Genomic DNA, 24,564 nt, shown 5'->3' on the forward strand with positions numbered 1-24,564 from the left:
AAACGCCGAAGGACAATCTCTTTTTGTGGCCAATTCCGATTCCTTCAAACCATTTCGAAATCTTACATGTTTGCCACGAACCATTCTTACACTCAGCTCTTATGGCTCGTTTCCTTCGGGATGACATCTGTAACCTCTTGACCTTGATCAACTAAAAATATCTAGACGTCATCGATGACGTCATAAGATTTTATAAAAATGGGCGGAGCCAGGAGTGCCATGCGCTGGTTAGCGCCGCCCATCAGTTAGAGGAGCCAACGAGTATATAAACCATTTCAGGCTGAAAGGGCACCAGTCCACGTCGCACTTCAGGCAAGAACGTGCTGCCTGATGTCGCAAAGTTTACTCCGAAGTACAACGGTAAGTAGCTCTGAGAGCAAATTACGTTTATCAAATAGAAATATACCTACACACAACTATATAAGTCATTTCAATGTTACAATTTAGTTTTTTAACTGGAAATTTGTTATTTACGTTCTCCAAACATTTTCAAATTAACCCTCACAGTGTGTTGGTATTTTAAACCCATATGTGCGGTCTGTTAATTCGGCTGTTAATTCCTATTAACAAATAATATTCCGAATCTGCAAACCGTCAGGAAAAAATGAATTGAAAGTAAAGTTTTATTGAAGCCTACGAGTGCTTTTGTTAGGAGCGACTGTTTACCTTGGAAGCCAAGTTTTTAAAGGTTTCTTTCTGATTTAAAGCGTGAGACAATGGATCGTCAAAGAACGAATGTAATACACAATATTTATTCAGTAATTATCACTTTTTCCGTTTATTCATTAGCATTTAAATTAACATTACTAACGGTAGTAAAACTAGTCACAAATATTTATTTCTCATATTGAGCAGTAGTTTGTTAGAAACGACTATGCAGCCAAATGGACTAATAAAAAATATCAAGTGCTAATTCACGCGAATCGAATATCACATAATTTCGTCCTATTTTTACCTCTCCTTGTCTATATCTACGAATGCTTACGATTTATCTAATTACATTTAAGATTATCAAAGGCGTAAAATTATATTAAATAGGAAAAAATATGAGTAATTCACTTTTAATACAAAAAATCATAAAACGGGTCGTATACTTAGCGAAAAGAACATTCTAAAAGGCAATTATAAAAATTCAATAAGAAAAATATTCAGTAAAAATCTTAAAAGCATAAAATCATGGGACAATGATTCATAATACACGAGGAAGTTGAAGAAGAAGGAGTTTTTATAATACTGGCAGAAGTTTCACCTATTTTAATCGCTAAAGTAGTTAAATTTTAATAAATAAGGGTCGGTTGTCGGTAAACGATGGGATTGTTTTTGAGCTCACGCAATTCTAATTATAAAATAAGATACTTACGTCAGCCTTTGAATGTCTGTTTCTTTAAATAAAAGACAATCAATCGGCTTGACTCCTGTCAATCTCACTTATGGACGAATATCTCATTTTGTATTTTTTATTCTGCCGCTTTAAAGGGAGGTATTTTTATAGGGAGAGTATTTAGACCATATCATATATATAACTTAACTGTTCTCATTATGTTCTTATTACATATAATAAGAACATAATGAGAACAGTACATTTATACAATACATTTGACATTGGCATGCCTATTTTTATATGGCTGATTGTGTGGATTTTAATAATTAATCGATCTATACGTACCATTGTTTTTGCAAAAAAACAGCTTATTTATTAATTACAAATCGATTTCACTTAAAGAAAATAATATAATAGCGCTTAGAATATATTTATATATTAAATTACCATTTTATTTATATTCTAGACATTTCGCAAACTGCGTTAAACGCATTTTAATACTAAGCCTTTCTGAAAGTCTTGAAGATTGGTCAATACTGATTGAAATTATAGAACAATTTCAATATCCGGCGTCCCAGCAAACATAATAAATGCGTAGCAGCCATCTACGAAGGGTCTACGGAGTTCTGTAAAATGTCTACGTCATTTGTTAAAATGTTGCTACTGCGTTTCATAATAGTTACCAGCGACTTTCTTTAGTAAACTTGAAATTTGGTAAAGTAAATTTACAAAAACTTTTTCAACCGGCTTTAAAAAATGACACAGTTGTGAAAGTTTCGTTACACAGTTTATAGCAAAAGGTAAGCGGGTTTTTTTATTTGATTTGTTGAATTTTTCAGACAATGGAATTGACTTAAATATTTAATCCAGTACCAACCTCGCGCTGCCTATTTATTTATTAGACTATTTTAGAGTATGTACATTGTTCAGTGCCCCGTATCCCTATTGCCTTTGTTTCGGGATAAATTGTTAGCACTTAAAGACAGTAATAGCGTCTCGAGAACACGAGCAGTAGTTAAGTTTCGAGCCTATTTTGCGTCGATATTGTTTCTTTGCTCATTTATTTAAAGACTATTTGCGGCTGACGGATTTCCAAAAGGACGTTGAAGCACTAAGCATAAAAGATTATTTTAGCAATAGATTGTCTACCACGTCTATAACTAAACAAACTGCCTTGGTAGATCCAAATATAAAAACGTAGTTTGACGATAAACGAGGTTGGAATTTTCGAGTAAATCGACGGATACAATTTCTTTATACTTAGGTAACACTGAAAATGTTTTTACTTTAATTGTATTTGAAGTAATCTCCGTTCCTTTCTAAACATTATCGTATCGGATGGAACCACTGAGAAAAGCAGTGGGCTATCTATGAAATTTTCGTACGCTTTTATCTTTAGTTTTTGGAAATAAATGGGGTTGCAGGGAGTTAGGTCAGGACTATATGGCGGATGAGTCGATACCTGCAATGATCAAATCTGTCCGTTTTGCAGAGTGCGGTGAAGCATTTTCGTGTTGTAGGAGGGCTGTCGATTTGTTCCCAAGACGGCAGGCAAACAGCGATTGACATACCAGTCTGCAGTAACTGTCCTTCCATCTTCTGGCACAACTGTCGCGAAATAACCTTTCCGACCAATGAATGAGGCAATCTTTTTCGTAGACTTCTTTATTTCATTCTTTTATCGAAAGGATACACCCACTGAGCTGATTGTCTTTTGGTTTAGAATTCATAGCAATATATCCAGCTTTTATCACCTGCAACGATACGAACGAAATACAGCATTTAAGTTATCACCGTTGAACTTATCTAACATTTGGCGGTACCAGTCCATGCAAAGGTGTTTCTGGTCGTCGGTTAAAGTATCGGGAATTGATCTGGTACAAAGCTTCCTGACGCCTAAATGTAACGTGTAATATTTTTTTCTCATAGCCTAAGCATGCCCGTATCACTTTCCAATATATCTATAGGGATTTATTATAAAATGCTAACCGCAGCCTATCATTATTTTGTTGTAGCCCACAACAAACAAAAGTCATAATAAATCATTGACCGAAAATTTTCTCGCGTTAGGTTCATTTTCACGTGTAAGCTTTAGATTTAGATTTACCGATAATTCACAAAAACAAATGATACCCAAACGATAAGTTTTCGTTAGTAATATTACTAAGTGGCCAGTTCTAAACATTTTCAGTGTCACCCACGTATGAGACGCTATTGCGAGGCAAATTGTATTCAGCTAATTTTCTTGCAACAGCTTTAACTGTTCAACTTCAGTGGTAAATCTCAAAACCCTTTGTTGGGCTCAGATTTCTTGAGACAATTTGGAGCTATGACAATGGTCGTTAATTAATTCGGGACGTCCCAGAGGTTTGCAGTTCTCTTCAAATTATTCAAACAAATACGCGTCAGGCGTCACTTAACTATTGTGTAAATCATATACAGACAATCTATTTAACACGGACATAATTCTGATCTTACCAATGCGGTGCACTCTCATAGTTAACAACTAATTGGAATTCGATTTAATCTTGAAAGTTATTAAACGACAGGACTAAACAAATAAATGAATATCAAGAGATGGCGAAGAATTAATGACAGCAGGAGATTGATCCAACTGAAATATTGGCAGCGTAATTTTCTTGTTATTTCAAATTGTTGGCAAAATAATTCAAATATGATCAGAGCAAATACAGACGTTGGCTCTTTGAGCTTGTAATGAGGTCTTAATATCTATCGGACGTTCTTGAGTCAATAACGACCTTATCAAGTTGTATCTAATATTAAATAAAATACAACCCAAAACGAGAAATAATATCTACGAGACTCACACAGTCACACACTCTACACACTCACACGGTGACTCACATATTATTTATTGTTTGAGGAAAGCTTTACAGACCCCACGGCCCAATGAGTTTACAAACGATTACAACATTCTATTTAAATTACACATAATACTACATGGTACAAACATATTAAGCAATTTTTGAACAAACATAATTTAATCCACTCCATTAGAGACAAACAGACATTCAATAGCAACTCGTACGTAATGTTTCTAAGTTGATTCTCTCTTTATTCTAGTGATCGATGGCTACAGCCAACATAACATTTGGGTGTTAATCCTAAGTATTGAATAGGCGGCGCATTGTATGCTCTTTATGCTATCTTGTTCATTTTTACTTACGTACCCACAGTTTTATCAATTACAATGATTTATCTATCTATTTATATATATAAATATATATATATATAAATATATATATATATATAAATATATATATATATATATATATACAGGCAGGAGCTCACTTGCTCTAGCGCTAGTGCGTTACCGGCCATCACTAAAAAATTTACTGTTCTGTTATAAAATTAATGTCATGTGTATGAAGATAATTATTAATTATGTATTCACCTTTTTCCTCTTACGGTTTCTTCATAAACGTTAGCTACAAGTTAAAGTTTGTAATAATTAATGTAAATTATGAATTTAATTTAAAAACTACACTTAATCGGTATTCGGTCGGAGTGAAATAAATCCGTTCCACCGAAAGTTTTAATTTAAAATTCGGTCACTAATTGAAGCCACCTCCCGCCATCTGGTGTCATTTGTATGGAAATAGCTTTGTTTAATTTTTATTGTAAATTGATTACTGAGCCCGTTGTTTGTTTAACTGTCCTTATTTACCTTGAGCCGATTTTTATTATTCCCCTGAATGGCCGGTGGGTTTTTATAAAAGTGGTCGCAATTAAATCCGGTCGTTAGTCTTAATAGTTCCTCTTTAATTCAATCGTCTTAATTGTTTCGTTGCTGCCATTATTGTGTGTGTGCTTAGTTTTTCTAAGTTATGAGCAATATATAATACTGTTCTAAATATTAAATGGTTTAAAGGTTGCACAATCTAATAGGAGTATGTCGTGTGCTCGTATATTATAATATTTGAAACGTCCAGAGCAATCTGAGCTCCTTATCTCGGATACCTGCTTCTACCGGTCCGCCATAAATAAGCACAGGGCGAAGTGTCCCAAGATACCGAACCCAGCTACTTTATACACGATATCCTTCGTTGGTATAATTTATTCATGATCAGGTTCCAAATACTAATAACACAATTATATTTTCAATAAAAGTGAAGCACGTTAAAATGCGTACGTTTATTCAGTACAGGCAAGTGAGTATAAATAAGTCTTGCAAGATTTTATAGGAATGATGTTTAGTTTGGTTAATAAATTATTGAAATGTCTCAAACCTCAGCTCGTGAAAATGCAACCGAAGAGTATAAGAAACACAATGTCGTTTTTCACATTCGATTTATTATTTTCAATACCTTTTATTTTCTTTCCTTCTCCGGGACTTTGGAAATTGCTAGAATCTTACTTATGACAGTAATATTTTTGCGTCGCGATCATAAATTATGTATTACCGTTGTAAGGTTAAGAAATGGCACCACGCAATTTTTTTAATTTGATCTGCTGTTCTCAAATGTCTGTTTCATTATATTTTTCTTGATTATTTGTTTTATTTAATAGACTAGAATAGTGATAAGTCTTCTGTACATTTTCCTTAAAGCGCAATATCAATTACATATGTAAATATTAGTTAAGTTTCATGTAAAGAAGAGAATCTACATATTACAATTACACATATAAGAATGATATACACAGAAGTACGCGAATCACACCACCTAAACTTTTTAATACCGTTCGCCACTTGAAAGTGAGGGAAACTTTCGGAATATTAAAATTTTAAATCCCAGTTTTTAATAATCTGGGAAGCTTTGGCTCGCTCTCAAATAGATAGCAGAGCCGGTCACTTCACATTTACACCCATTTCTCTCTCCCGCTATTTTCATAAAACTGCTTATCTTTCAGATAATTGTTTTGAACTCATATTATATCTTATTATAATGATAAATAGAATTAGAATAAGTTAATTCGATTACAAATATAAGCAAACAATGGAGAATGAATTCACAAATACAGATCATTACAAAGACAAATTGACACCTTGACAATCAAGTATTGTTGAGAGGTACATCAATAAAGCTACATTCATTTTCTCATCAAAACAAATTCTCGAATTTTCAATAAATTGTCATTGAGGGATAACCACGTTTTATACATTTGGATTTTACATTCTTAAGATTATCAAATCGATACTTACGATATATATAATTTGGTATTATAAATCAATGAAAAATGTTTTATTTCAAATACAACAGGCATACTGCCTTAAAGCTGCATGTAATTTAACAAAACTTGATTTCCTTAACAATCCATGCATTGGAGCCATTAGAACTAACGGATATAACATTTTAACTAAGTATTATTTTTATTTAAGCGTTCATTTTGAAATCTGTGTTCTCTGAGGGCATATAGAGACAGGTGCAACAAACAAAGGCTCGTGTCCATCGACCGACATCACGGATCACGGATTATAAGCCCACACGTTTCACACCAATATTTTGCCCTGTTTGTTTTCCAAATAATGGCTAATGTTAATACGGTTTAAATCAATAGCGTATTATAAATGCACTTGTTGAAGTGCTGATGATGGGTCAAACACACTGCTATGAAGTGCAATTATTACGATATCACAGTTGATGTAACTATAATGTACTCTCATTTTGGTAATATATAAGCCATCGCTGTATACAGTACTTTGTTGTACTCTATTAGAGTTTGTGATTCAATTATCTCACTAAAAATATAAGTAGTTATAATTAGTTTAAAAATTAAATTAATTTATTCGTCCATAGGTACTGTAACGTGTCAATCTACCAAGCCCCTATCTCAATATCGCGCTATTGTTGAAATTAATTAAAATTTATTAAGACTCTTTTATTCCTGATTTACACTACATTACAACGACAATCAACACTGAGTTTCAGTACCGTTTTATACTGGTCACATTGGTTCCAAGAAGAACCAGTCCATCAATGTTAAAAGGTCATTTCTGCTGCACAAACACTAGAGCCAATATGTATCGTCAAACACTAATATAACAATCAGTTACTGCCAACTGCTTTGTAGACGGCTTACTCCGCGTTTATCTTATAAAGTTAGGCAAGTTGCTCGTTGGGTATAATCCTGTATATCCTACTAATAATAATCACTTAATACTTTATAGGGAGTATCAATTGAATCTGGCATACACATTCATACGTAAGCAATGAATTTGTCTCTAATGCTTCTCTAAGGTAAATTAACGCGCAAATGTAAGTTCATTTCCTGGGTCTTTTTTTGCTTCCGGAATACACATAAAGCAAGAAGTATCGAGCTCAAATAATTAACAATGAAGTAAGGCCTTAGTGCGGCTGCTTCCGTTTCCGGCAAACTTAAGTACAAATGTGATGTCCTACTTTCATTTATTTAGACTTCATTTTCCTCTCACAATAACAACAAATTCAACATCAAGTCATTTTTATTTTGCGCCCAACAAATACAAATAATAATATTAAATGTTAACCCGGTTCTTCATTCTAAGGTTTCGACGTTCATCTTCAAACTCAAACTCAAGACCTAAGAACGTCATCAGAAAAGGTTCAAGTCAAGGGGATGAACTGGCAAGAAACTCTCCACCATTCTTTTTAATCGATAAGTTTTGAGTCATACAAATTGTTGAACTGCAGCAAATCAATCCTATATAATAAATCCATTTGCTTGGAAGTTTAATGTAAAATCTATTACAATTTTCATACACGGATTAGTTCTGTTTCGAATATAACACACTGGTGAAAGTCACAATTTGTAAAAAAAATCTGTAAGATGTCGGGTTTCTTCTCTCGGGTTTCGGTTCTTTACTGCATATGCTGCAGAGCTCAGCCTATTCGAAAGAGTCTCTATGTGTGGGCCCCATTGGAGTTGACTGTCTATTGTTAAGCCTATAAATACAGTTTGTCAACAAAGTTCGGTTCACTGTCCTTAGCTTCCAGTTGCCATCTCACTTTAAGCTAGTAGTTGTAGTTGTCTTTATTTTATTCATATTGTTTATATATATACTATATAATAATTTATATATAATTATTAACATAAAATAATTAGTTCGCTTCCATGTAGCAATAATACGACATAGTATTTATTTCACACGTCATCAGCGTTAGATTGAATTAAAACAATTATGTCATCTTGGAACTTTTCCATCGGAAAACTACCCATCGCTAAAACTAAAATATATATATATTGTTATTCTCACAGTGTACTACTGTTAACACCGTCGGAACTCTGTGTAGAACGTAAATCAGCGGAAGAGGACAAAAATATTAATTTGCAGTTTTTATGTTTCCCCAAGCAGCATAAACTTCCAAACTAATTTGGAGATTACAAGTCAAACATGTCGCCATGTTTCATTCCACGTAAAGCATATTTGTTCTGCATCAGCAGTAAATCCTTTTTAACGGCATTTTGTGTTGATTGAAAAAACACAAATTATTCTAAACCCTCGTGGCCAGTAAACATTCACTAAGTCTCGACAATTACATGCTAACATTTCGGCAGCATATTTATGGCTTTGGCTTAAATTTTGTTTTTCCGCACTTTTGCGTGCACTGTTAAAACAAAATATAGCCCGTATAAAACAAGTGTCCATCTGTTACCGATGCTATATCCATTTTAAATAATCCGCATTCAAGTATTATCGAAATCGACAACCGACAACATATAAATTTCATTTCTTATCGTATTATTTCTATATTATTGTCTACTTAAATAATTGCACGACACAAAAAATATACCTTCCCATATCGTGATGTCAATGTATATAAAGCAGAAAATATAATCCATAAAAATATGGAGTAACTCGTCGTTGCATTACATTACCGGTACAATGAGAAGACTTAAATAATCAGGAAGGCAACTGGTTCCTTACACCTACGGGGCATGCTTATCTATTTGTTGCAGTTACTCGGATGTTCAAAGTAAGAGTCGACTATGCCTAAAGCCGAAGTTTGAAAAGGAATGCGCTTCTTAGAAAATGTTAATATTTCGCCTTGTCATAGATATAGTTTTATTGTACCGTGATTGACATAAGAAAACTATTTGAAAAAACTCGTAATACTTAAATGCGTAGTAAAATGTCAAGTTTATAGTTTACATAATATTCTGTATTTCTCTTTTGAAAGCGTTAGTTGTGAGCTTTAACATAAAATACTTTCACCGAATAGAGCAAAAAGCATTTCAACAAAGCCACGTCCAGATCTTGCGTCGTGCATCACGAGCTGTAGTCGCTACTCGCAAATACGAGTAAGTATTAATAAAACCTCAAACCCGTCCGAAAACCACCACATATTTTTTTATGCAAAAGTTTTCCATTTCCTCTCAAAGTCGCTTTGACTCGAGTCTCGTAATATTGTTGGTAAAAACGTTACTTCTGTCCGTAATGAGCAACTAATGAGCTCGCCGCACGCTTTTATTTACTCTTTCGCAATTTATAAGCTTCTTACAACTTACAGAATGACATCGTTAAGTTTTTCTAAAAGCCATACAAACTGTTTAGCGCGAAGCGTACAAAAACTTTACAAAACCTTAAGATGAATTAACACGACGTTTTTTCACTGTAATTAACAAAATTTATAAAAAATAATACAAATAATTATGTTAAAATTTACCATTTATGTTTGAAAGTGCGAAACCAGTGTTGAACAAGTTGAAGCGCCATGAATCGTGTATCGTGATTGATGAGTTCTTGTAATTATATTGTGCAGACAAAACGGCAAAACTTTGTTATTAAAAACCGCAACCTGACAACAATGCCCGTTCTTATTTACGTTAACCGTACAACAGAATTAACTGCTAATACTTTGGGTTCTACTCATTTGATTTCTAATATTAGGAGACCTTTCAGATACGTAGGTTACGTGTAGGTTTGAGAGCGGAAGCTTCGTTTGTCAGCAGTTGCACAATCGATTGTCAAGTTTTCTCGTTACGGAAGCCCACGAAGGATGAACGCTTGTGAGATACTTTCCTTGTTTAAATGTCGAATCATAACAAGTGTTCAAGTTGTATTCAAGTATACAAATCCAAATATATTTCGTAACAATGAAAAGTTTGTTATTGTTATTAGCAGGTTTAAGATATTGGAAAAATAATATTAGTGCCCATTTAGGTGAATTCGTTATATTCATAAAGGTGTAACTCAAGACTTGATAATACGATAAAAAACGAACAAAGCGATGCTCATTAAAATACACGTGGCATTTTTTGTATTCCAGCTAGATAACGTTTTTCGATTTTCTATTAAAAAGTTCTAAGTAATCGTTAAAAAAATATATATATATACTTACTTACTTACTTAATTACCCCATGAGAGGAAAAAAGATATACTCGTACAAAGGTAGAATCTAACACTTTGCTTCGAAAATAATTTCTGACATTAATTTTGATAATATACAAGCTATTTTTGTTTAAGATGAAAAATGGCTACGACAGAGTTTTTAATGAAAGATTGGCGATACCTTGATGGACGTGACAGTTTAATAACGTCGCCTCTTCCCCGGCCACCCTCACCCGCGCCAATGCGTTGTTAATGGAGATTAACAGATTGAAGCCCTTTCCATTTCAATAATTTATTAAACATAACGATGCGCATCGTTTGTGTAAGAACTGTAAATGATTGCTGAAAAGCACTAGAAACGCCCAGAGATTTCAGCCGTTTTATTTATGCACACATTGATGAGTCGAAGAGATAAACGTTTTTATTTGATTACATCGCAACAACAAATAAGATCTACTAGAAACTACGCCAGTCTTCGATTGTGGCTAGTGAAAGCTGTTGACGGTTACCGGAACTCGGACATGCAATTACATAAATGTATAGGTCCCTTCATCTGCAAGCCCTTCAAGATTACTTACGCTATACGTATATGATGGCTTACGGAATCATAAAAGCGTGTTACGGATCGCTTGACGTAGGAGAGAGACCGACCCTAAATTATTAACAGTAATCAAAATGTTTTGATGATTGAAAATTATTGTAATATTCGTCAACCCAAGTCTATTTGACTTATATTATCTTTCGTGAAGTCTCAAGTTTATTATAAACCCCAAACGGTTTTAGATAGTTTACTTCAAATAAACCGCAACTTAATTTAAACCAATCAAATGAAAAGTCAACGGGCAGATTATCCTCCGTCAACTGATCTCATCCAAACTTTAAGTATCGTCTTAATAACTACTTGAAAGTCTGTCGCTCTGTCCTCATTTAAAACTATAGCTTTGGAAGGTGATTTTCAAATCTAAAGTTATTTCCTCGTTCAACGAATTAAATAAATCAATTAATTAACAATTAATTACCCTTCGAATAGTAATTTCATAAAACGATATTAATTAAATAAGCCGATAATATGGCAATAATCGCTCATTATACAACGTGGCAAATCCGGAGCGTGCTGAAAGACCGCGTGACACGATTACTGCGTGTTTGTCACGTACGCGCTGTCGATAATGCGTGAATGCCTCAATCACTGACGTCTCGACAAGGTCGGCTGAGAGTCACTTGAACGTAAGACTCGTTCGAAAACGTGACTTACATGTAACAATTTCATAGCGGAAGAATTTATTGATTTAATTATCGTTTATTATAATTAGTTCCTACTACTCGCTTCAGAACAACGCTTTTATAGAGGATATTTTCAATGGTTTAATAGTAAGGGAGGCGGACGAGGGGTTATGTCTCGAAATGGAAATGTAGCAAGAAATATAATTCCGGCAATTTGCAATAATCTCGCTACAAATTAGGTTAAAGCGGGCTCGAGGCGCGCAGTTCAATCTGCCTCACCGGGGTTGGCGCCATTAAACACTCGTAAACATTATTTATAATTTACTATGTTTTTTTTTCACAAGACACAGCTGCGTTAGTATCTAAGATTATATGTAATTCCCATAGCGACAAATTACAAACGTCTATTAAATGAAATGTTGATTGCGGCCTCACAGCAGCGAAGCGTCGATAAAGTTGGTAAGGCGATCTACAAACAGAAAGCCACCATCCCAAACTCGTAATCTCCGCTAAGCCTGCCCGTAGACCTTAATCGAAATTAAATGTTTATTATTAAACCGACATTATAATTTATTTAGTTCTATTTAGCTCGGAGACTTTCGAGATGATCATTCCTCGTTTAGAGTATATTGGTTTAATGTTATAACTTTTTGTGTAATGATAAGTACAACATTTAATTTGCTGGAGAAATAATTCAATAATTATACAAACACGTTGCCATTCTTCGCCATTTATCACGTCATTAGTAGTCACTTCATGACGTCATTTATTGAGTATTCAATTTCTGTATTTGTAAGTTTAATTTGATTATTTCGAAAAACGTTGATAATACTGAGCTGAAATAAATTAAACGATTCATTAAAGTTGTATTGATTTTGAATATTGTCATTAACTTTACGGGTCCTTTCAAATTTGAGTAACGGTCAAACGAGGGGCTCCCTTTGTGAGTTGTATTTTACAAGTTTCGTGTCATATTGAAGCCCTTTGATGAATTTCTTAATATCTGGAATGTTAGTAGCGTATGCATACCTGGGTTTTTTATACGATTAACTCCCTCGCCAAGTCAATAGGACAGAGCCCGCAACGAATGATCTACTTCCTCATGTCATTGCAAGTAGGATATTACTCCAGCTACATCCTAAAACAGTCGGATAAAGGGCAAAATTGTTAACCTTTTCGTGTTCTGCCAACTTGAACGTTTCATATAGTATAAATGCATTCATATATTATATGCTATATGTAGTAGTTGAAAGGTTTATTTAATGCTAATGTACCAACTGATGAATATTGAAGGACACGTTCAGAGCGATGCTTTCATTTTGAAATTTTCCTTAAAATCTTTTATCAAAACTATGATTAAAATGTTATTACTTCAATGTGCACTCCAATCCAAACTATATAGATAGTTTATGATTATCCGAACTATAAACAATTAATTAGTTTAGCATTAGTGATTAGCTGAAACATATTAACAGTATGAAGAAAAAAGTATTTTTTTCGGGAGTTTCTATATTCAGCTATTATCTATTACATAGAACAATCAATACATATTGAAACCGCAAGCATCAAATGATATCCATTCGGTATCAGCTTTTAGAGTTAAAAATAAATTAATCCATATAATTGTTTTTTTAATAACTTGACTTTGAAAGTCCTGCATCGTTCCAACAGTCTTTTTCCTGATTCCGATTCAATACATAATCAATTATGATAAAGAGAAGGTATAAAACGCGAAGTTTTCTTTATAAAAAGGCCTGTGACGCAATCGGTATCCCGATCTTCAGGTTTAGCCTACATCAGATACTTATTTTTACCTATGAGATTTATGTCTATGAGGCAGATCGATATCACTCTATAAATACTAAATGCTTTTAAATTGCACTATACGACATATAGAAGGCGCATTTCTCCTGAAAAATGCTTTTTACCAGCTTGACTCTTTGTCCTTAAGGTTGATTCCACGATACATATACAGTGAAACTTGGTTAAGTGGGACCTGGATAAGTGAGAAACCTCCACAACTGGAACTCATGCTGAGGTCCCAACACTTTGGCACTGAATTACCTCTGTTAGTGGTACGAGGTAAACCTCTATATCTGAGATTTGTTCTTTCCAAAGCATATTTGATAAAATTTATAACATCGAAAAACATCTGATGGCTGATACTTCCAAACGACAAACTAAAATGACAGATTTTTATAATTGATACATTCTGTTTCCATATTCGTACATATTTCGTGTAGAAACGTGCTTGAATATTTTTGTTGATTACATTTGTATGATTACCTTTAAGTACTATTTTTTTTTATTTAAACTCATTTACATACATAGCACGTTATTTTATATAATGATCGCACCTGTATAACTGAAATAACCTGTATTCTCACCTCTATTAATGGAACCCTCTGTAAATGAGACAGATATTTATTTATACCTGTATATCTGAGACACTGGGTAAGTGGAATACCTCTATAAGTGAAACGACATTGCAGGTCCCTTGATGTCTCACTTAACCAGGTTTCACTGGATATATGAATGTATCTCTGTTAATAATAATAATGTGATTGTCAAAGAGATAACTTCCGACATCGTATCGTTCACTGTGAGAAATAACAGCTCCACGACCCTTAGGCAAAGACCATCAAAGCTTGACCCCTCACGTGTTCCAGTCCTTTGAATACGGCAACGACCTCAAGTAACCTACAATGGATAGTGCAGATGGCGCTTTTTATAGAATATTGGCTTAGCGAATTAAACCGTGCCGAGTGTGGATTTCTGAGTTTGCTTGTTCTCTTTTAGACAAATATATCTCTTGTTTACATTTAGGAAACATAATACCGAAGCGAAGAAGCACCGATTGGTTGAAACGGTTTGCATTCCGACAATTCTTATTTACAAACTCTGTCGAACACTTCCGTTTAATTACTTTCAGCTGTACCAGCATCCACGTCAAACAAAGTGTTTTAAATTATCTTCAAAGTACTAAGATAATATAGAAAGAATGAGGAAAACTATTACCGCATTTCATCAAAAAGCAAATTCTAAAGCAGTTTATTTGTTTTCAATTGCAAAAACAAAAGCTTGGCACAACAAAGCATTCTTTATGCCCTGAAAGCCTTATTTTCAATTTGTATTAATATGCATTCCTTCAAGTTTTCTCTTTGTTTATAAGTTTTTAAATATGTCAGCTATGCGGAGCTGAGAAATGTGGGTTTCGCATCCTAAATAACATTTTACTAATTAACATTATTTACTCGAAACAAATAAACAACCTGAAAATGTGTAAACATTTCGTTTTGTTAGCTGGAAGAGTACATGATATATTTGAACTCATACGTGCTGTCAATTTTCATTAATAATAATTATATTTTAATAAGCAATTTCAACTACAAATGTTCCAGATGCGTTGTGTAGCGGCGCTGTGTTTGTCCGTCCTTGCGACACTTGCCGTCGCTGCCGCCGAGACGCACGACCCGCTGCCCCAGGTGATTACTAGCATTTATTACAATTGCGAAAGGACCGCCCAATTAATGTCACGAAAAGACGCTTTAAATTATACTTTCCATCCAATTATACGCAAACATGACCACCGAATGTCACTTTTGTTTTAAACAATTACTGTCAGACGCATGACCCTTCGGAACCTGAATGAACAAACTTGTCTTTACCTTACGGGCCATTTCCTATTACAATACATCTTTTAGCACAATAAGCAAACAAAGCCTTTGTTATATATTTAGCTATACGGGCTACATTCCTGTGTCTGAAATTACAATATTCTCACTATTATTTAAAATTAACATCCTGTTGGGATGTTCTTTTTGTTTGACAATTACCTGAAAACTTTTGTTAGATCTTTTGCAAACCGTTTTGAAAGTGCGAATTTTGAGGCGTAATATTGATTAGAAGCTTCTTGAGCTTTAATTATTATTTGCACCTCATGAATAAATGTCACAAATGCAAAGGAATATTGTGTTTTATTTGATACGAAAGAATTTGAGCAAACCTTAAAAAAGTGAACAACGATAATAAATACATAATGTTTTTAATTTAACGATATGTCTAAAGTAATTACAGACAGTCAGACAACGGTGAGTTTGAGACAAACTATTATTGATCGTTCTTAAAATTGAAACTGCTATTAGTGCTGCTCGGTTATTATTTTTCAATTTTGCAGTTTATTAAAATTGCTGTTTGTCAATCATGTAAGCAAGTTGAGAGCTGACAACACTTCCGGATTGTACTGCTCTTACCTATTAGCGTTAACATATAGGCTTTTAATAATATTTTATGTCTTTATAGAACGCTACGAATATTATTTTAACGTTAATCTAAAACCGTCAAAAATATAAGTGAAATAATGATACTTTGTAGAAAATAGCTCTTGAGGCTTGCTTTTTCACTCAAAAAAATTTATTATAATTTTTTCAAAGCACGTAACGGCTACAGAAAAAGCGTTGTAAGAAAGCGGGTGATATTAAAAATATTCACAGAATACACAACCACGACGCAAAATGCGAATAAATCAGTGTCGTTAAACAATTTTCCAGCCAGTCCAACAGATTGGAGATCGTCTTTTATTAGCCTATTTCCCTTCTACCTTCTTACACGTCGTGCCGTATTCTCATATCTCTTCAGAAATTGTAGCTTCTGACTAAATCTGGACTAGTCATTTATTCATTTTAATTCCCACAATCCTCAGACATACAGCCATATGTCTCCATGACAGCCTGTAAATATATTATGTTAACGTATTAAACATTGAGTAACGTAAGTCAAATAGCTAACTTTTACATTGTCAATTTCACTTACTATCTATAATAAACTAAAAACTAAAAATGTCATTATAAAAAGACCGAGGCATTTTATGTTTAGAAAACTGTGTTAGACCTCAGCCAAGTAAACTGATTAAGATTCCGCGCGAAAACAATTTGATTGAACAACTTGTGAGGCGGCTCACGCGTCGCCGGCTCCGAGGATTTTTGTACGCAATATAATTTAACAAAGAGCTTTGCTCCGATACCGCCGCTAAACTAATTTCATTCTAATTATACAATAATCTCGGCTTAATCGAAGACGTATCTGATGGATATTGCCTCCGGACGGCTCGGACGGTAACCGAATACATATCGCGGATCCTATTCATCTCGATTATTATCTGAACACAAGCAGACAATATTACATAAACCTTAAAATAAAGAAAAAACTTTCTCCAGCAGACTGACAACGATATGCAACTAACAGAAGAAGAAAAGCGAGCATGGACAAGTTTACAAGGGGGGTGGGGTAAGCGAGCATGGCAGGACTTGAATTCTGCCTGGGGTAAACGGGCCTGGCAAGACCTCAATACCGCTTGGGGCAAAAGGGGTTGGCAAGATCTAAACTCTGCCTGGGGGAAAAGGGGATGGCAGGATCTAAATTCAGCGTGGGGTAAGAGAGGGTGGCAAGACCTAAATGGAGCGTGGGGCAAGCGGGCATGGACGGATATGTCGCAACACCCATGGGGAAAGCGTTCATGGCAAGACCTTAACACTGCTTGGGGAAAGCGCGGCTGGCAAGACATGAGCTCAGCGTGGGGTAAACGAGGCTGGCAAGACATGAGCTCTGCGTGGGGCAAACGGACACCTGTAAGCATACCTGTTCCTACTTGAGTTGCAAACACAGTTTCACTTAAATCAAACACTAGCTAGCTAATCTTGTGTTATGTGTGACAGGACAACTGGGCCAACTTGCACGCGGCGTGGGGCAAGCGATCGTCGGAGCCCGACTACGAAGACTACGAACTCATTTCTGATCGCGGCCTACCCTTACAGCAGCTACAACCGGTATTCTTCATTAGAAAGAAATACTTGTTCTGAACCGCAAGACTAAAAATATGTTCTGTTTTACTTATTCTAATATTGTACATAACAGTTGGAAGCCGAACAACGAGGACTCTCGGAGGCGCCGGAGAAACGAGCGTGGTCTTCTCTCCACGGGGCATGGGGCAAACGACCCGTCAAGCAGGCGCACTATAACAACGGTGAATTATTATTTTTTGTGGTCTGGATGAGTGTATGAGTAGTATTTTAATAATTAATTTAATTATAACATTTTTTTCTTTATAACTAGTCCAAGTCCATACACCTGGTAAATAGAGTTGCTCCAAAAGACAACGCTTAAAATTTAAATGATCGTCGATACAGTATTTATTAAAATTACTAAGTAATGATGCTCTGCTTTACAATAAATGTCAAAACTAATTAAATTTCGAGTTCAATATTGAAGAAATTTGTGAGAAAAGTGCAGTAATCCCCGTCAAAATAAATTAGCGGCATGAAAGCCGGGATTTATTCCCCGCTCTTCTTACTCGCTGCGATCTTAGATTAATTACTCGGCTATCATTTAGGGTGGACATTTCGCAGTTGAACTCTTTAATAATAAATTCTTATCATTTAATTATATACCGTATATAGGAGAACTTTAATAAATTGTACAAAGTATTGTAAGGAAATATTTGTTTTGAACTCGGCATTCGTCGGTCTCCGGGGTGCGACTGGACCTTTGTGGTTTAAGTCGAGCTGATTCACTATTTGCTTTGAACTTTGTAAGTATAACTTGCGAGTGAATCTCAGGAGCATATTACTGGAAGCGCGAGCCGGGCTGGACGAACCTGAGGGGCATGTGGGGCAAACGATCGATGTCCCCCTCGCACGAGGACCATGGTAACATTTAAGCCCCACTGTCTAGTGCATCTGTGCCTCTATTTGCACCACTGCATATTTAGATTAGACTTAGAGGATTAGCAATTTGCACTTTCCGTAATAGTATGCACTCGCACTTAGCCAATCGCCTTAGTGTATCAGATTTCGCAACGTTTCGGCACCGATCATTTTCTCCTAGTAAATCCTATTTGGGTTTCCGGGAGAGATACGTTTCATAGCACCATCACTAATCCACCCACCACCAACAGCACCCACCACCACATTTTCTCCTATCAATGTATCTCTTGTTGTATTCTCACACGAGGATTTTCATATATTTATGTATAACATGTTTACTTATAAATTTCGCTGACGGTTCAAACGGGTGGCTGTCGAAGGATAATTAATTTAAAATCGTTATCCTCTTTGTAGAATTCAATTAGAGTTTAAAAGCCCACACGTTAAATCAAATGTATTCTAAATAAATACAAGCCCTTTGGATATGTTGACAGGCGCCGGGAAGGCACGAAAGTTGTCAACATGATGACGCTGTGTTGAAGGGTGCATAACTTCTACTTGCTTGCAATGCAAAGAAATGCTTTTCCCGATTCATGATCTGCCTCACTACATGTTTGCGCATTGTAGTGAAAGTTCACTACAATAAATCACAAAATATAATTGAAATATTTAAAAATTATTCCAAAACATTAAATATTGTTCCTATAATATGTATGTTTGTATATATAAGACAAACAACATAAATTGTTAAAGTTTGTTTAAACTTAAAAAAAATTAAAGTTCTTTCTTTTACAGAAAATCATAATATGTTTAATTAAAAAACTGCTGTGGTTTGTAGAAATATGACCCTAGCAGTCTTGAAACATTTGCCGCCAAATATCAGTGGGACTTGTGTGAGTGTACGAGCCGTGCGCCAAGCATGAAGGCACAGTCAATCAGTGCTGACACCGACAGGCAGGTGCCAGACGAACTGACGAATACATGTGTCTCGGCACTTCGCCATTCCATTCATCTATTCTCACGAGAGTTTACTTACAGCACAATCAACCTCATTTTAACACACACACACACACACACAGTACTTGTAACGCAGAGAAGTAATACAAGTTTTTGTGATGATATAAATCTTTCTGATTCTAAAAGGATTATATCTTTTTAGACCAACATTATATTCATTTCTTTCACATTTCATTATGATTACATTCAGCTACATTGTTACTCATCCGTATTCCAGATGTTAACTGAACCTGTTAATCAATTTCATTGAGAAACAATTTGCATTTTACAGTTTTACGGTATAAACTAATTTAGATAACAATAAGTGAAACACATTTTAATTTGATAGCTCCTCAGACATTCATTGAAATTGATTTAATATTAAGAGGGCTAGGAATAATTTATAGAATCGAAAGTATATAATGGAAGCAATATGGCAACAATGTGCACTGTATAATTATAGGTACCTTTAATGCAACATCAATAAAACGCAATGTTCTCACTCGCAATGGCACACGATACGAAGTCATTAGTAATTAAAAGGACCAATAATGCCACTCGTATTGTTATGGTAATGATCCCATTTTTCTCTTTCCGTATAAAATATTTTACTTTCATAAATCAAAGTGCTCGTCCCAAATTCTAAGCACTGCTGGAAGTGACGTTAATTGTAATGAAAATAAGCCGACGATGAGTCAAAGCCGTCTGTTTCATGAGTAAAATAGCATTTGCATTTACCGTCGAGTATGGACCTGCTAAGGAATATCATACGGGATTATCATACTTAATGGTTGTTGTCTTAATATTGAATTGACTGATCGAAACAGTATAATACCGTATTGTGCGTGCCTATTGCCCAACCGCGTATTAAAGTAACTACAGATTTCAATTTCCACTTGTAACATACGAAAAACAAGCGAACCTATAAAATTTAGCTTACACATAAAAATATATATAAGAAATATATATTAATCATTCAGAATTAGGTGGGCTCACGCCGAAACAACACGTCTTAGAATCGTTAACAGAATGGTTCCAACCCAATGAGCGGCTCCCTGTCGATCTTAATGAGGCCTGACAGCGCTTGATAATGTTTACATACTCGCCTAAAGCTACCCTTCTATGTGTGCCGCATGTATAGATATATAAGCCGCACACAGGCATATGTAGCGATGTGAATATTATTTCTAACGAGATATTAGCATTTTTTTACAATTATCTCGGGGTACCTGAGGAAATGACGAAAAGAAAATAATCAATTAATCTTCCAAAATGACTGAATACGTTAATGTGGATTAAATATATAATGAACATTGTGCTAACAATGGGATTAGTAGAAATCTATTAGGATGGTATTAGATTCGGCTTTGGGAGTAATCGGGCGCTCAGCACCCGTTTGTAAAACAGATGGAGCGATCAGGCTGTCGGGCGACCCACCGAGTGGTTCGCAGCTTGGGGTCAAATCGTTTCAATATGTAACGCCAATGATGCGCGAAAAACAATCGCTTTACTCGACCCCCGCACTCACCCCTAATTTATTGGGTCTAGGAACATATTATAATAAATATCAATAATGTATGAGTATGATTCTATGTATGTTACCTTATTGTAGTCTTTTGTATATGCATGTTATGTTAGATAAGCACAAACATTATTAAACTGTTTCCTAACGTAAATATATTTTTGTGTTTCCAGAGAACGTGACAGAAGACGAGGCCTAGACACTGGAACACTATGTATTATACGAAAAACCACCTTTTCTTTATTCCTTAATTATTTATTATTTACTTTAGTTTACCTTATGTTAGCAGTATCAGTTCCTGCTAATTAATTATTTAACTTAAACTACAACACAAAAGTAAACTATGTATACCTTTTCGTAAGATGTTAAAGATGATTTATTTGATACTGAGAATTACTTTTACTAGATTCGTACAAGTGTCACCTTCTAGTTAAGAAACAATTAATGGAGATTATATTATGTTTAGCTGTAAGTTCGGGCTGGTGTAACATATGTTAGTTAAACATAAATAAAAAATTGTAATTAATTATTGTATTTTATTAGTAATGTTGATGTATTAAAGGGCTTCACGACTTGTCCAATAAACATTTATTCGGAGCCGAAATATGTTTCATTTTATTAACCTCATGAAAAACATATTAGTCAACAGTGCAGATCTCTGTTTGAAGAGTTTCATATACTAATACCATGAACGATTGTTTAGTTAGTTTGTCTTAATAATGGTTAAACTGTGGCCACTACTGTCCTCAAACTTTAACTTTCGTAATTAGAGTAATTATATCTTGGTGCACTGTTTACAACAAAAGGCACAGTTTAAGATCCTTTTGCAAAGCTCAGCTTTGTCATCTAATATAACATTGTGGGGTATCTTATGAGTAGGCACATAATAAATATGTGAAGAAGAAATAAAATTAAACACCTATCTCAGGCAAGCCTTGGAAAACGACTCCTTATTGATTTCAATTTTAACATAATGTAAATGTTTACAATGCATTGACTTAACCTAGATAATAAATGCAATGTAAGAACCATTGCACCATGTATGTAACAACATAATTAGAATCCATAAAGTTTAGTGTTTGATATAATCAATCGGGAAATTTACTCCCTTTTATCGTATCTGCGTTCATCTTTAATAGGAATTACAACCATTACTTTAACCTGTTGTCATTTCATCATTCTCTAAACGTATCAAAGAATAATATAAACATTAATTAATTTTATGTTTGCTATTATCACACATTGTAACGAAAATACACCTTGCTGCGTTAAAAAGCGTATTTTACATTAATTCTAAAACTGTGAGATACGTTCATTTTAGCAGAATTCATGAGCTTACTCTGAATTAATTAAATTCAGCCGGACTAGCAGACATTCGTAACAGCAGCAGGGAATTATTGGGCCCGTAACTACGTACGTAGGTATATTCATTTACGAATAGCTTACACAAACAATTTATACAAACATCACGTATAGATATTACATATCTTGATCACAATTTAATACAAAGCAGAGTTTAATTTTCAAATTTAAAGAGATACAAAATATTAATATCAACTCGACCTCATTGTTCTTAATATTGCCACCAAAAGTCAGCTTTAACTCATTTTATAAGATGAATCTCAGAAAACGAGAACTTAAAACGAAGCTCAAACGATATCTTTAGAAATTAAATATTTGTTCATTTGTTTTCGTATGTTCATAACGCGTAGTACCAAGTTTCGGCTTATATTATTTTCAATCAAAACCCTGCAAGACTGATAACAGGATTCCTCGCGGCTAATACGGCGCACGACAGCAATTTGTATAGTGTGAGTGACGCAGTCGGCGGAGCGCGATGTGACGATGAAATATGAACTGTTTTATTGCCTCTAATAAGCTCCGAACACACTACCCTTCCACCTGTCGACGAGATGACGACCTCATCAAAGTTACGTAGTAGCAGCAACCAATACAACATGCTTTAAGCGTAATTAAAAAGTAGAATTGCTTTATATATGCCTTTATGTTTTCGTTTAGTTCGTTTGATTTTACATATTATGTACTGATAAAACACTGTAGCTGTTATAGTATATAGGTGGTATTTTTAATGCCAGAATATAAAACGAGGAAGAACGGCTGCTGTCAGTGATTACATATTAACGATCTAAAATAGTAACAATGAGGATTGTGTTTGCCTTTTATTTTTGTTACGTGCTTTATGATAATAACGATGTATACGAGATAGATTCTCGTCTAAACAAAGATAGGGTAGGCGAGGTCAACACGAAGAGTGCAGACAATAGTGATGAAGCTATAAAAAACAAAGTAAACGAAGCACTGATATTTGGGCCGCAACCACTCCATTCAATCGTGTACTAACACCCAACTTTTTTATACTTTTAGGGATAAAATAAACTTTAATTTAATACAAAATAAGTATGCTCTGTTTTTTATGGAACCACAATTTTATGACTTTAAAAATTATAAAAGGTTTAATATTCAAAAAGGTCCTTATGAGGAAAAGAGTGAACATTTTGGCTTAGGTACGTAGCTGCAAAATCAGGGCGGAAGGATGTTTTAAATAACTATAGAGCAATAGAGATCATAATCGACTCTGTGGTTAAAATTCACTCTTCATGAAATTAAATAAATGACTCCATACTCAAATCTTCTGGACATTTTAAAAACATGATTGTTGCGGTTTTGGAAGCCTATGTAAAACGTGGCGTGCAACTGTGTACTTTGTGTATTACTACCCTGAAGGCTAAAGCTCATAATGTATCACTGATTAAATCTTGATTAGTATCATTATCCAGATCAACGGTCATCAGTTACCTGACTAAAGGGAATTAACAAACTGCAAACTTCATTAATTTTGCTAACCACTAGTAATAGAGCACAAGACTTTACTAAAGACACTATCAAAAGAGAACACACACGCCCAAATGTAATTGGTACGACATCAATAATGCCTCTTTACCCATATGTTACGTGAGGTCGTGGCGCGGGACCTACTTACCCGATAACGTATCAGGGTAGCGTTACAGTAAAATCCTTTTATTGTTGGAACATTGAGGCTTGAGAGCAATGTAATGCTCCCCGATGTGAACCGCTCTCCATTGCACTTTACTCGTTTACGCTATAAACAAAAGAGATTTCCGCCAAACCTAAACGGTTGGTATAGTTTGACGCCAGTAGTAAAATATTTTGCATTGCTAACCTTAGTTTAGCTTTATGAACATTCTTAACGCAATTAGCAGTGCTTAGTGCATAAATTAATTGACAGATGTCAATAAAAATAAATGTATAAATTAACCTGATATGATCTTTTATGGCCTATGGCAGGGAGGGTTTCGGGAATAAAATAAAGAGGTATATTTTAGCAGACCTGACTTAAATCAAATGAAACTTACCGTAATAAGGATAATAGTCCCTATGAAGAATAAAATTAGTTTAATTGAGTATGAGCTGTAAGAGAGGAGTGCTCGTGTTCGCGACTGTCACAGAGCGAAAGAAGGTCGAAATTTGAATGGAGTGTGTTAAAACA

The 24,564-nt window shown here is 34.7% G+C and overlaps 1 protein-coding gene across 4 annotated transcripts; it reads left to right on the forward strand.

Annotated features, from left to right (window-relative positions):
* Nucleotides 1-252: 252 nt before the first annotated feature.
* On the forward strand, nt 253-21,627 carry LOC111002987 (prothoracicostatic peptides). Of its 4 annotated transcripts, XM_045631758.1 has the most exons (8): nt 302-360; nt 15,218-15,301; nt 17,033-17,377; nt 17,414-17,443; nt 17,531-17,641; nt 17,730-17,838; nt 18,431-18,520; nt 21,209-21,627. In XM_045631758.1, the coding sequence occupies exons 1-8, from the start codon at nt 331-333 to the stop codon at nt 21,232-21,234; spliced, it is 825 nt and encodes a 274-aa protein (XP_045487714.1). In that variant the 5' UTR covers nt 302-330; the 3' UTR covers nt 21,235-21,627. The 4 variants fall into 4 exon arrangements, with proteins under 4 accessions (XP_022128998.2, XP_045487714.1, XP_022128999.2 ...); XM_022273306.2 differs by having other exon boundaries at nt 253-360; nt 17,033-17,443; XM_022273307.2 differs by having other exon boundaries at nt 17,036-17,443.
* The last annotated feature ends 2,937 nt before the right edge of the window (nt 21,628-24,564 follow it).

Source organism: Pieris rapae, chromosome 16 (genome assembly GCF_905147795.1).
Source record: "Pieris rapae chromosome 16, ilPieRapa1.1, whole genome shotgun sequence".
Classification (NCBI taxonomy): Eukaryota; Metazoa; Arthropoda; class Insecta; order Lepidoptera; family Pieridae; genus Pieris; species Pieris rapae.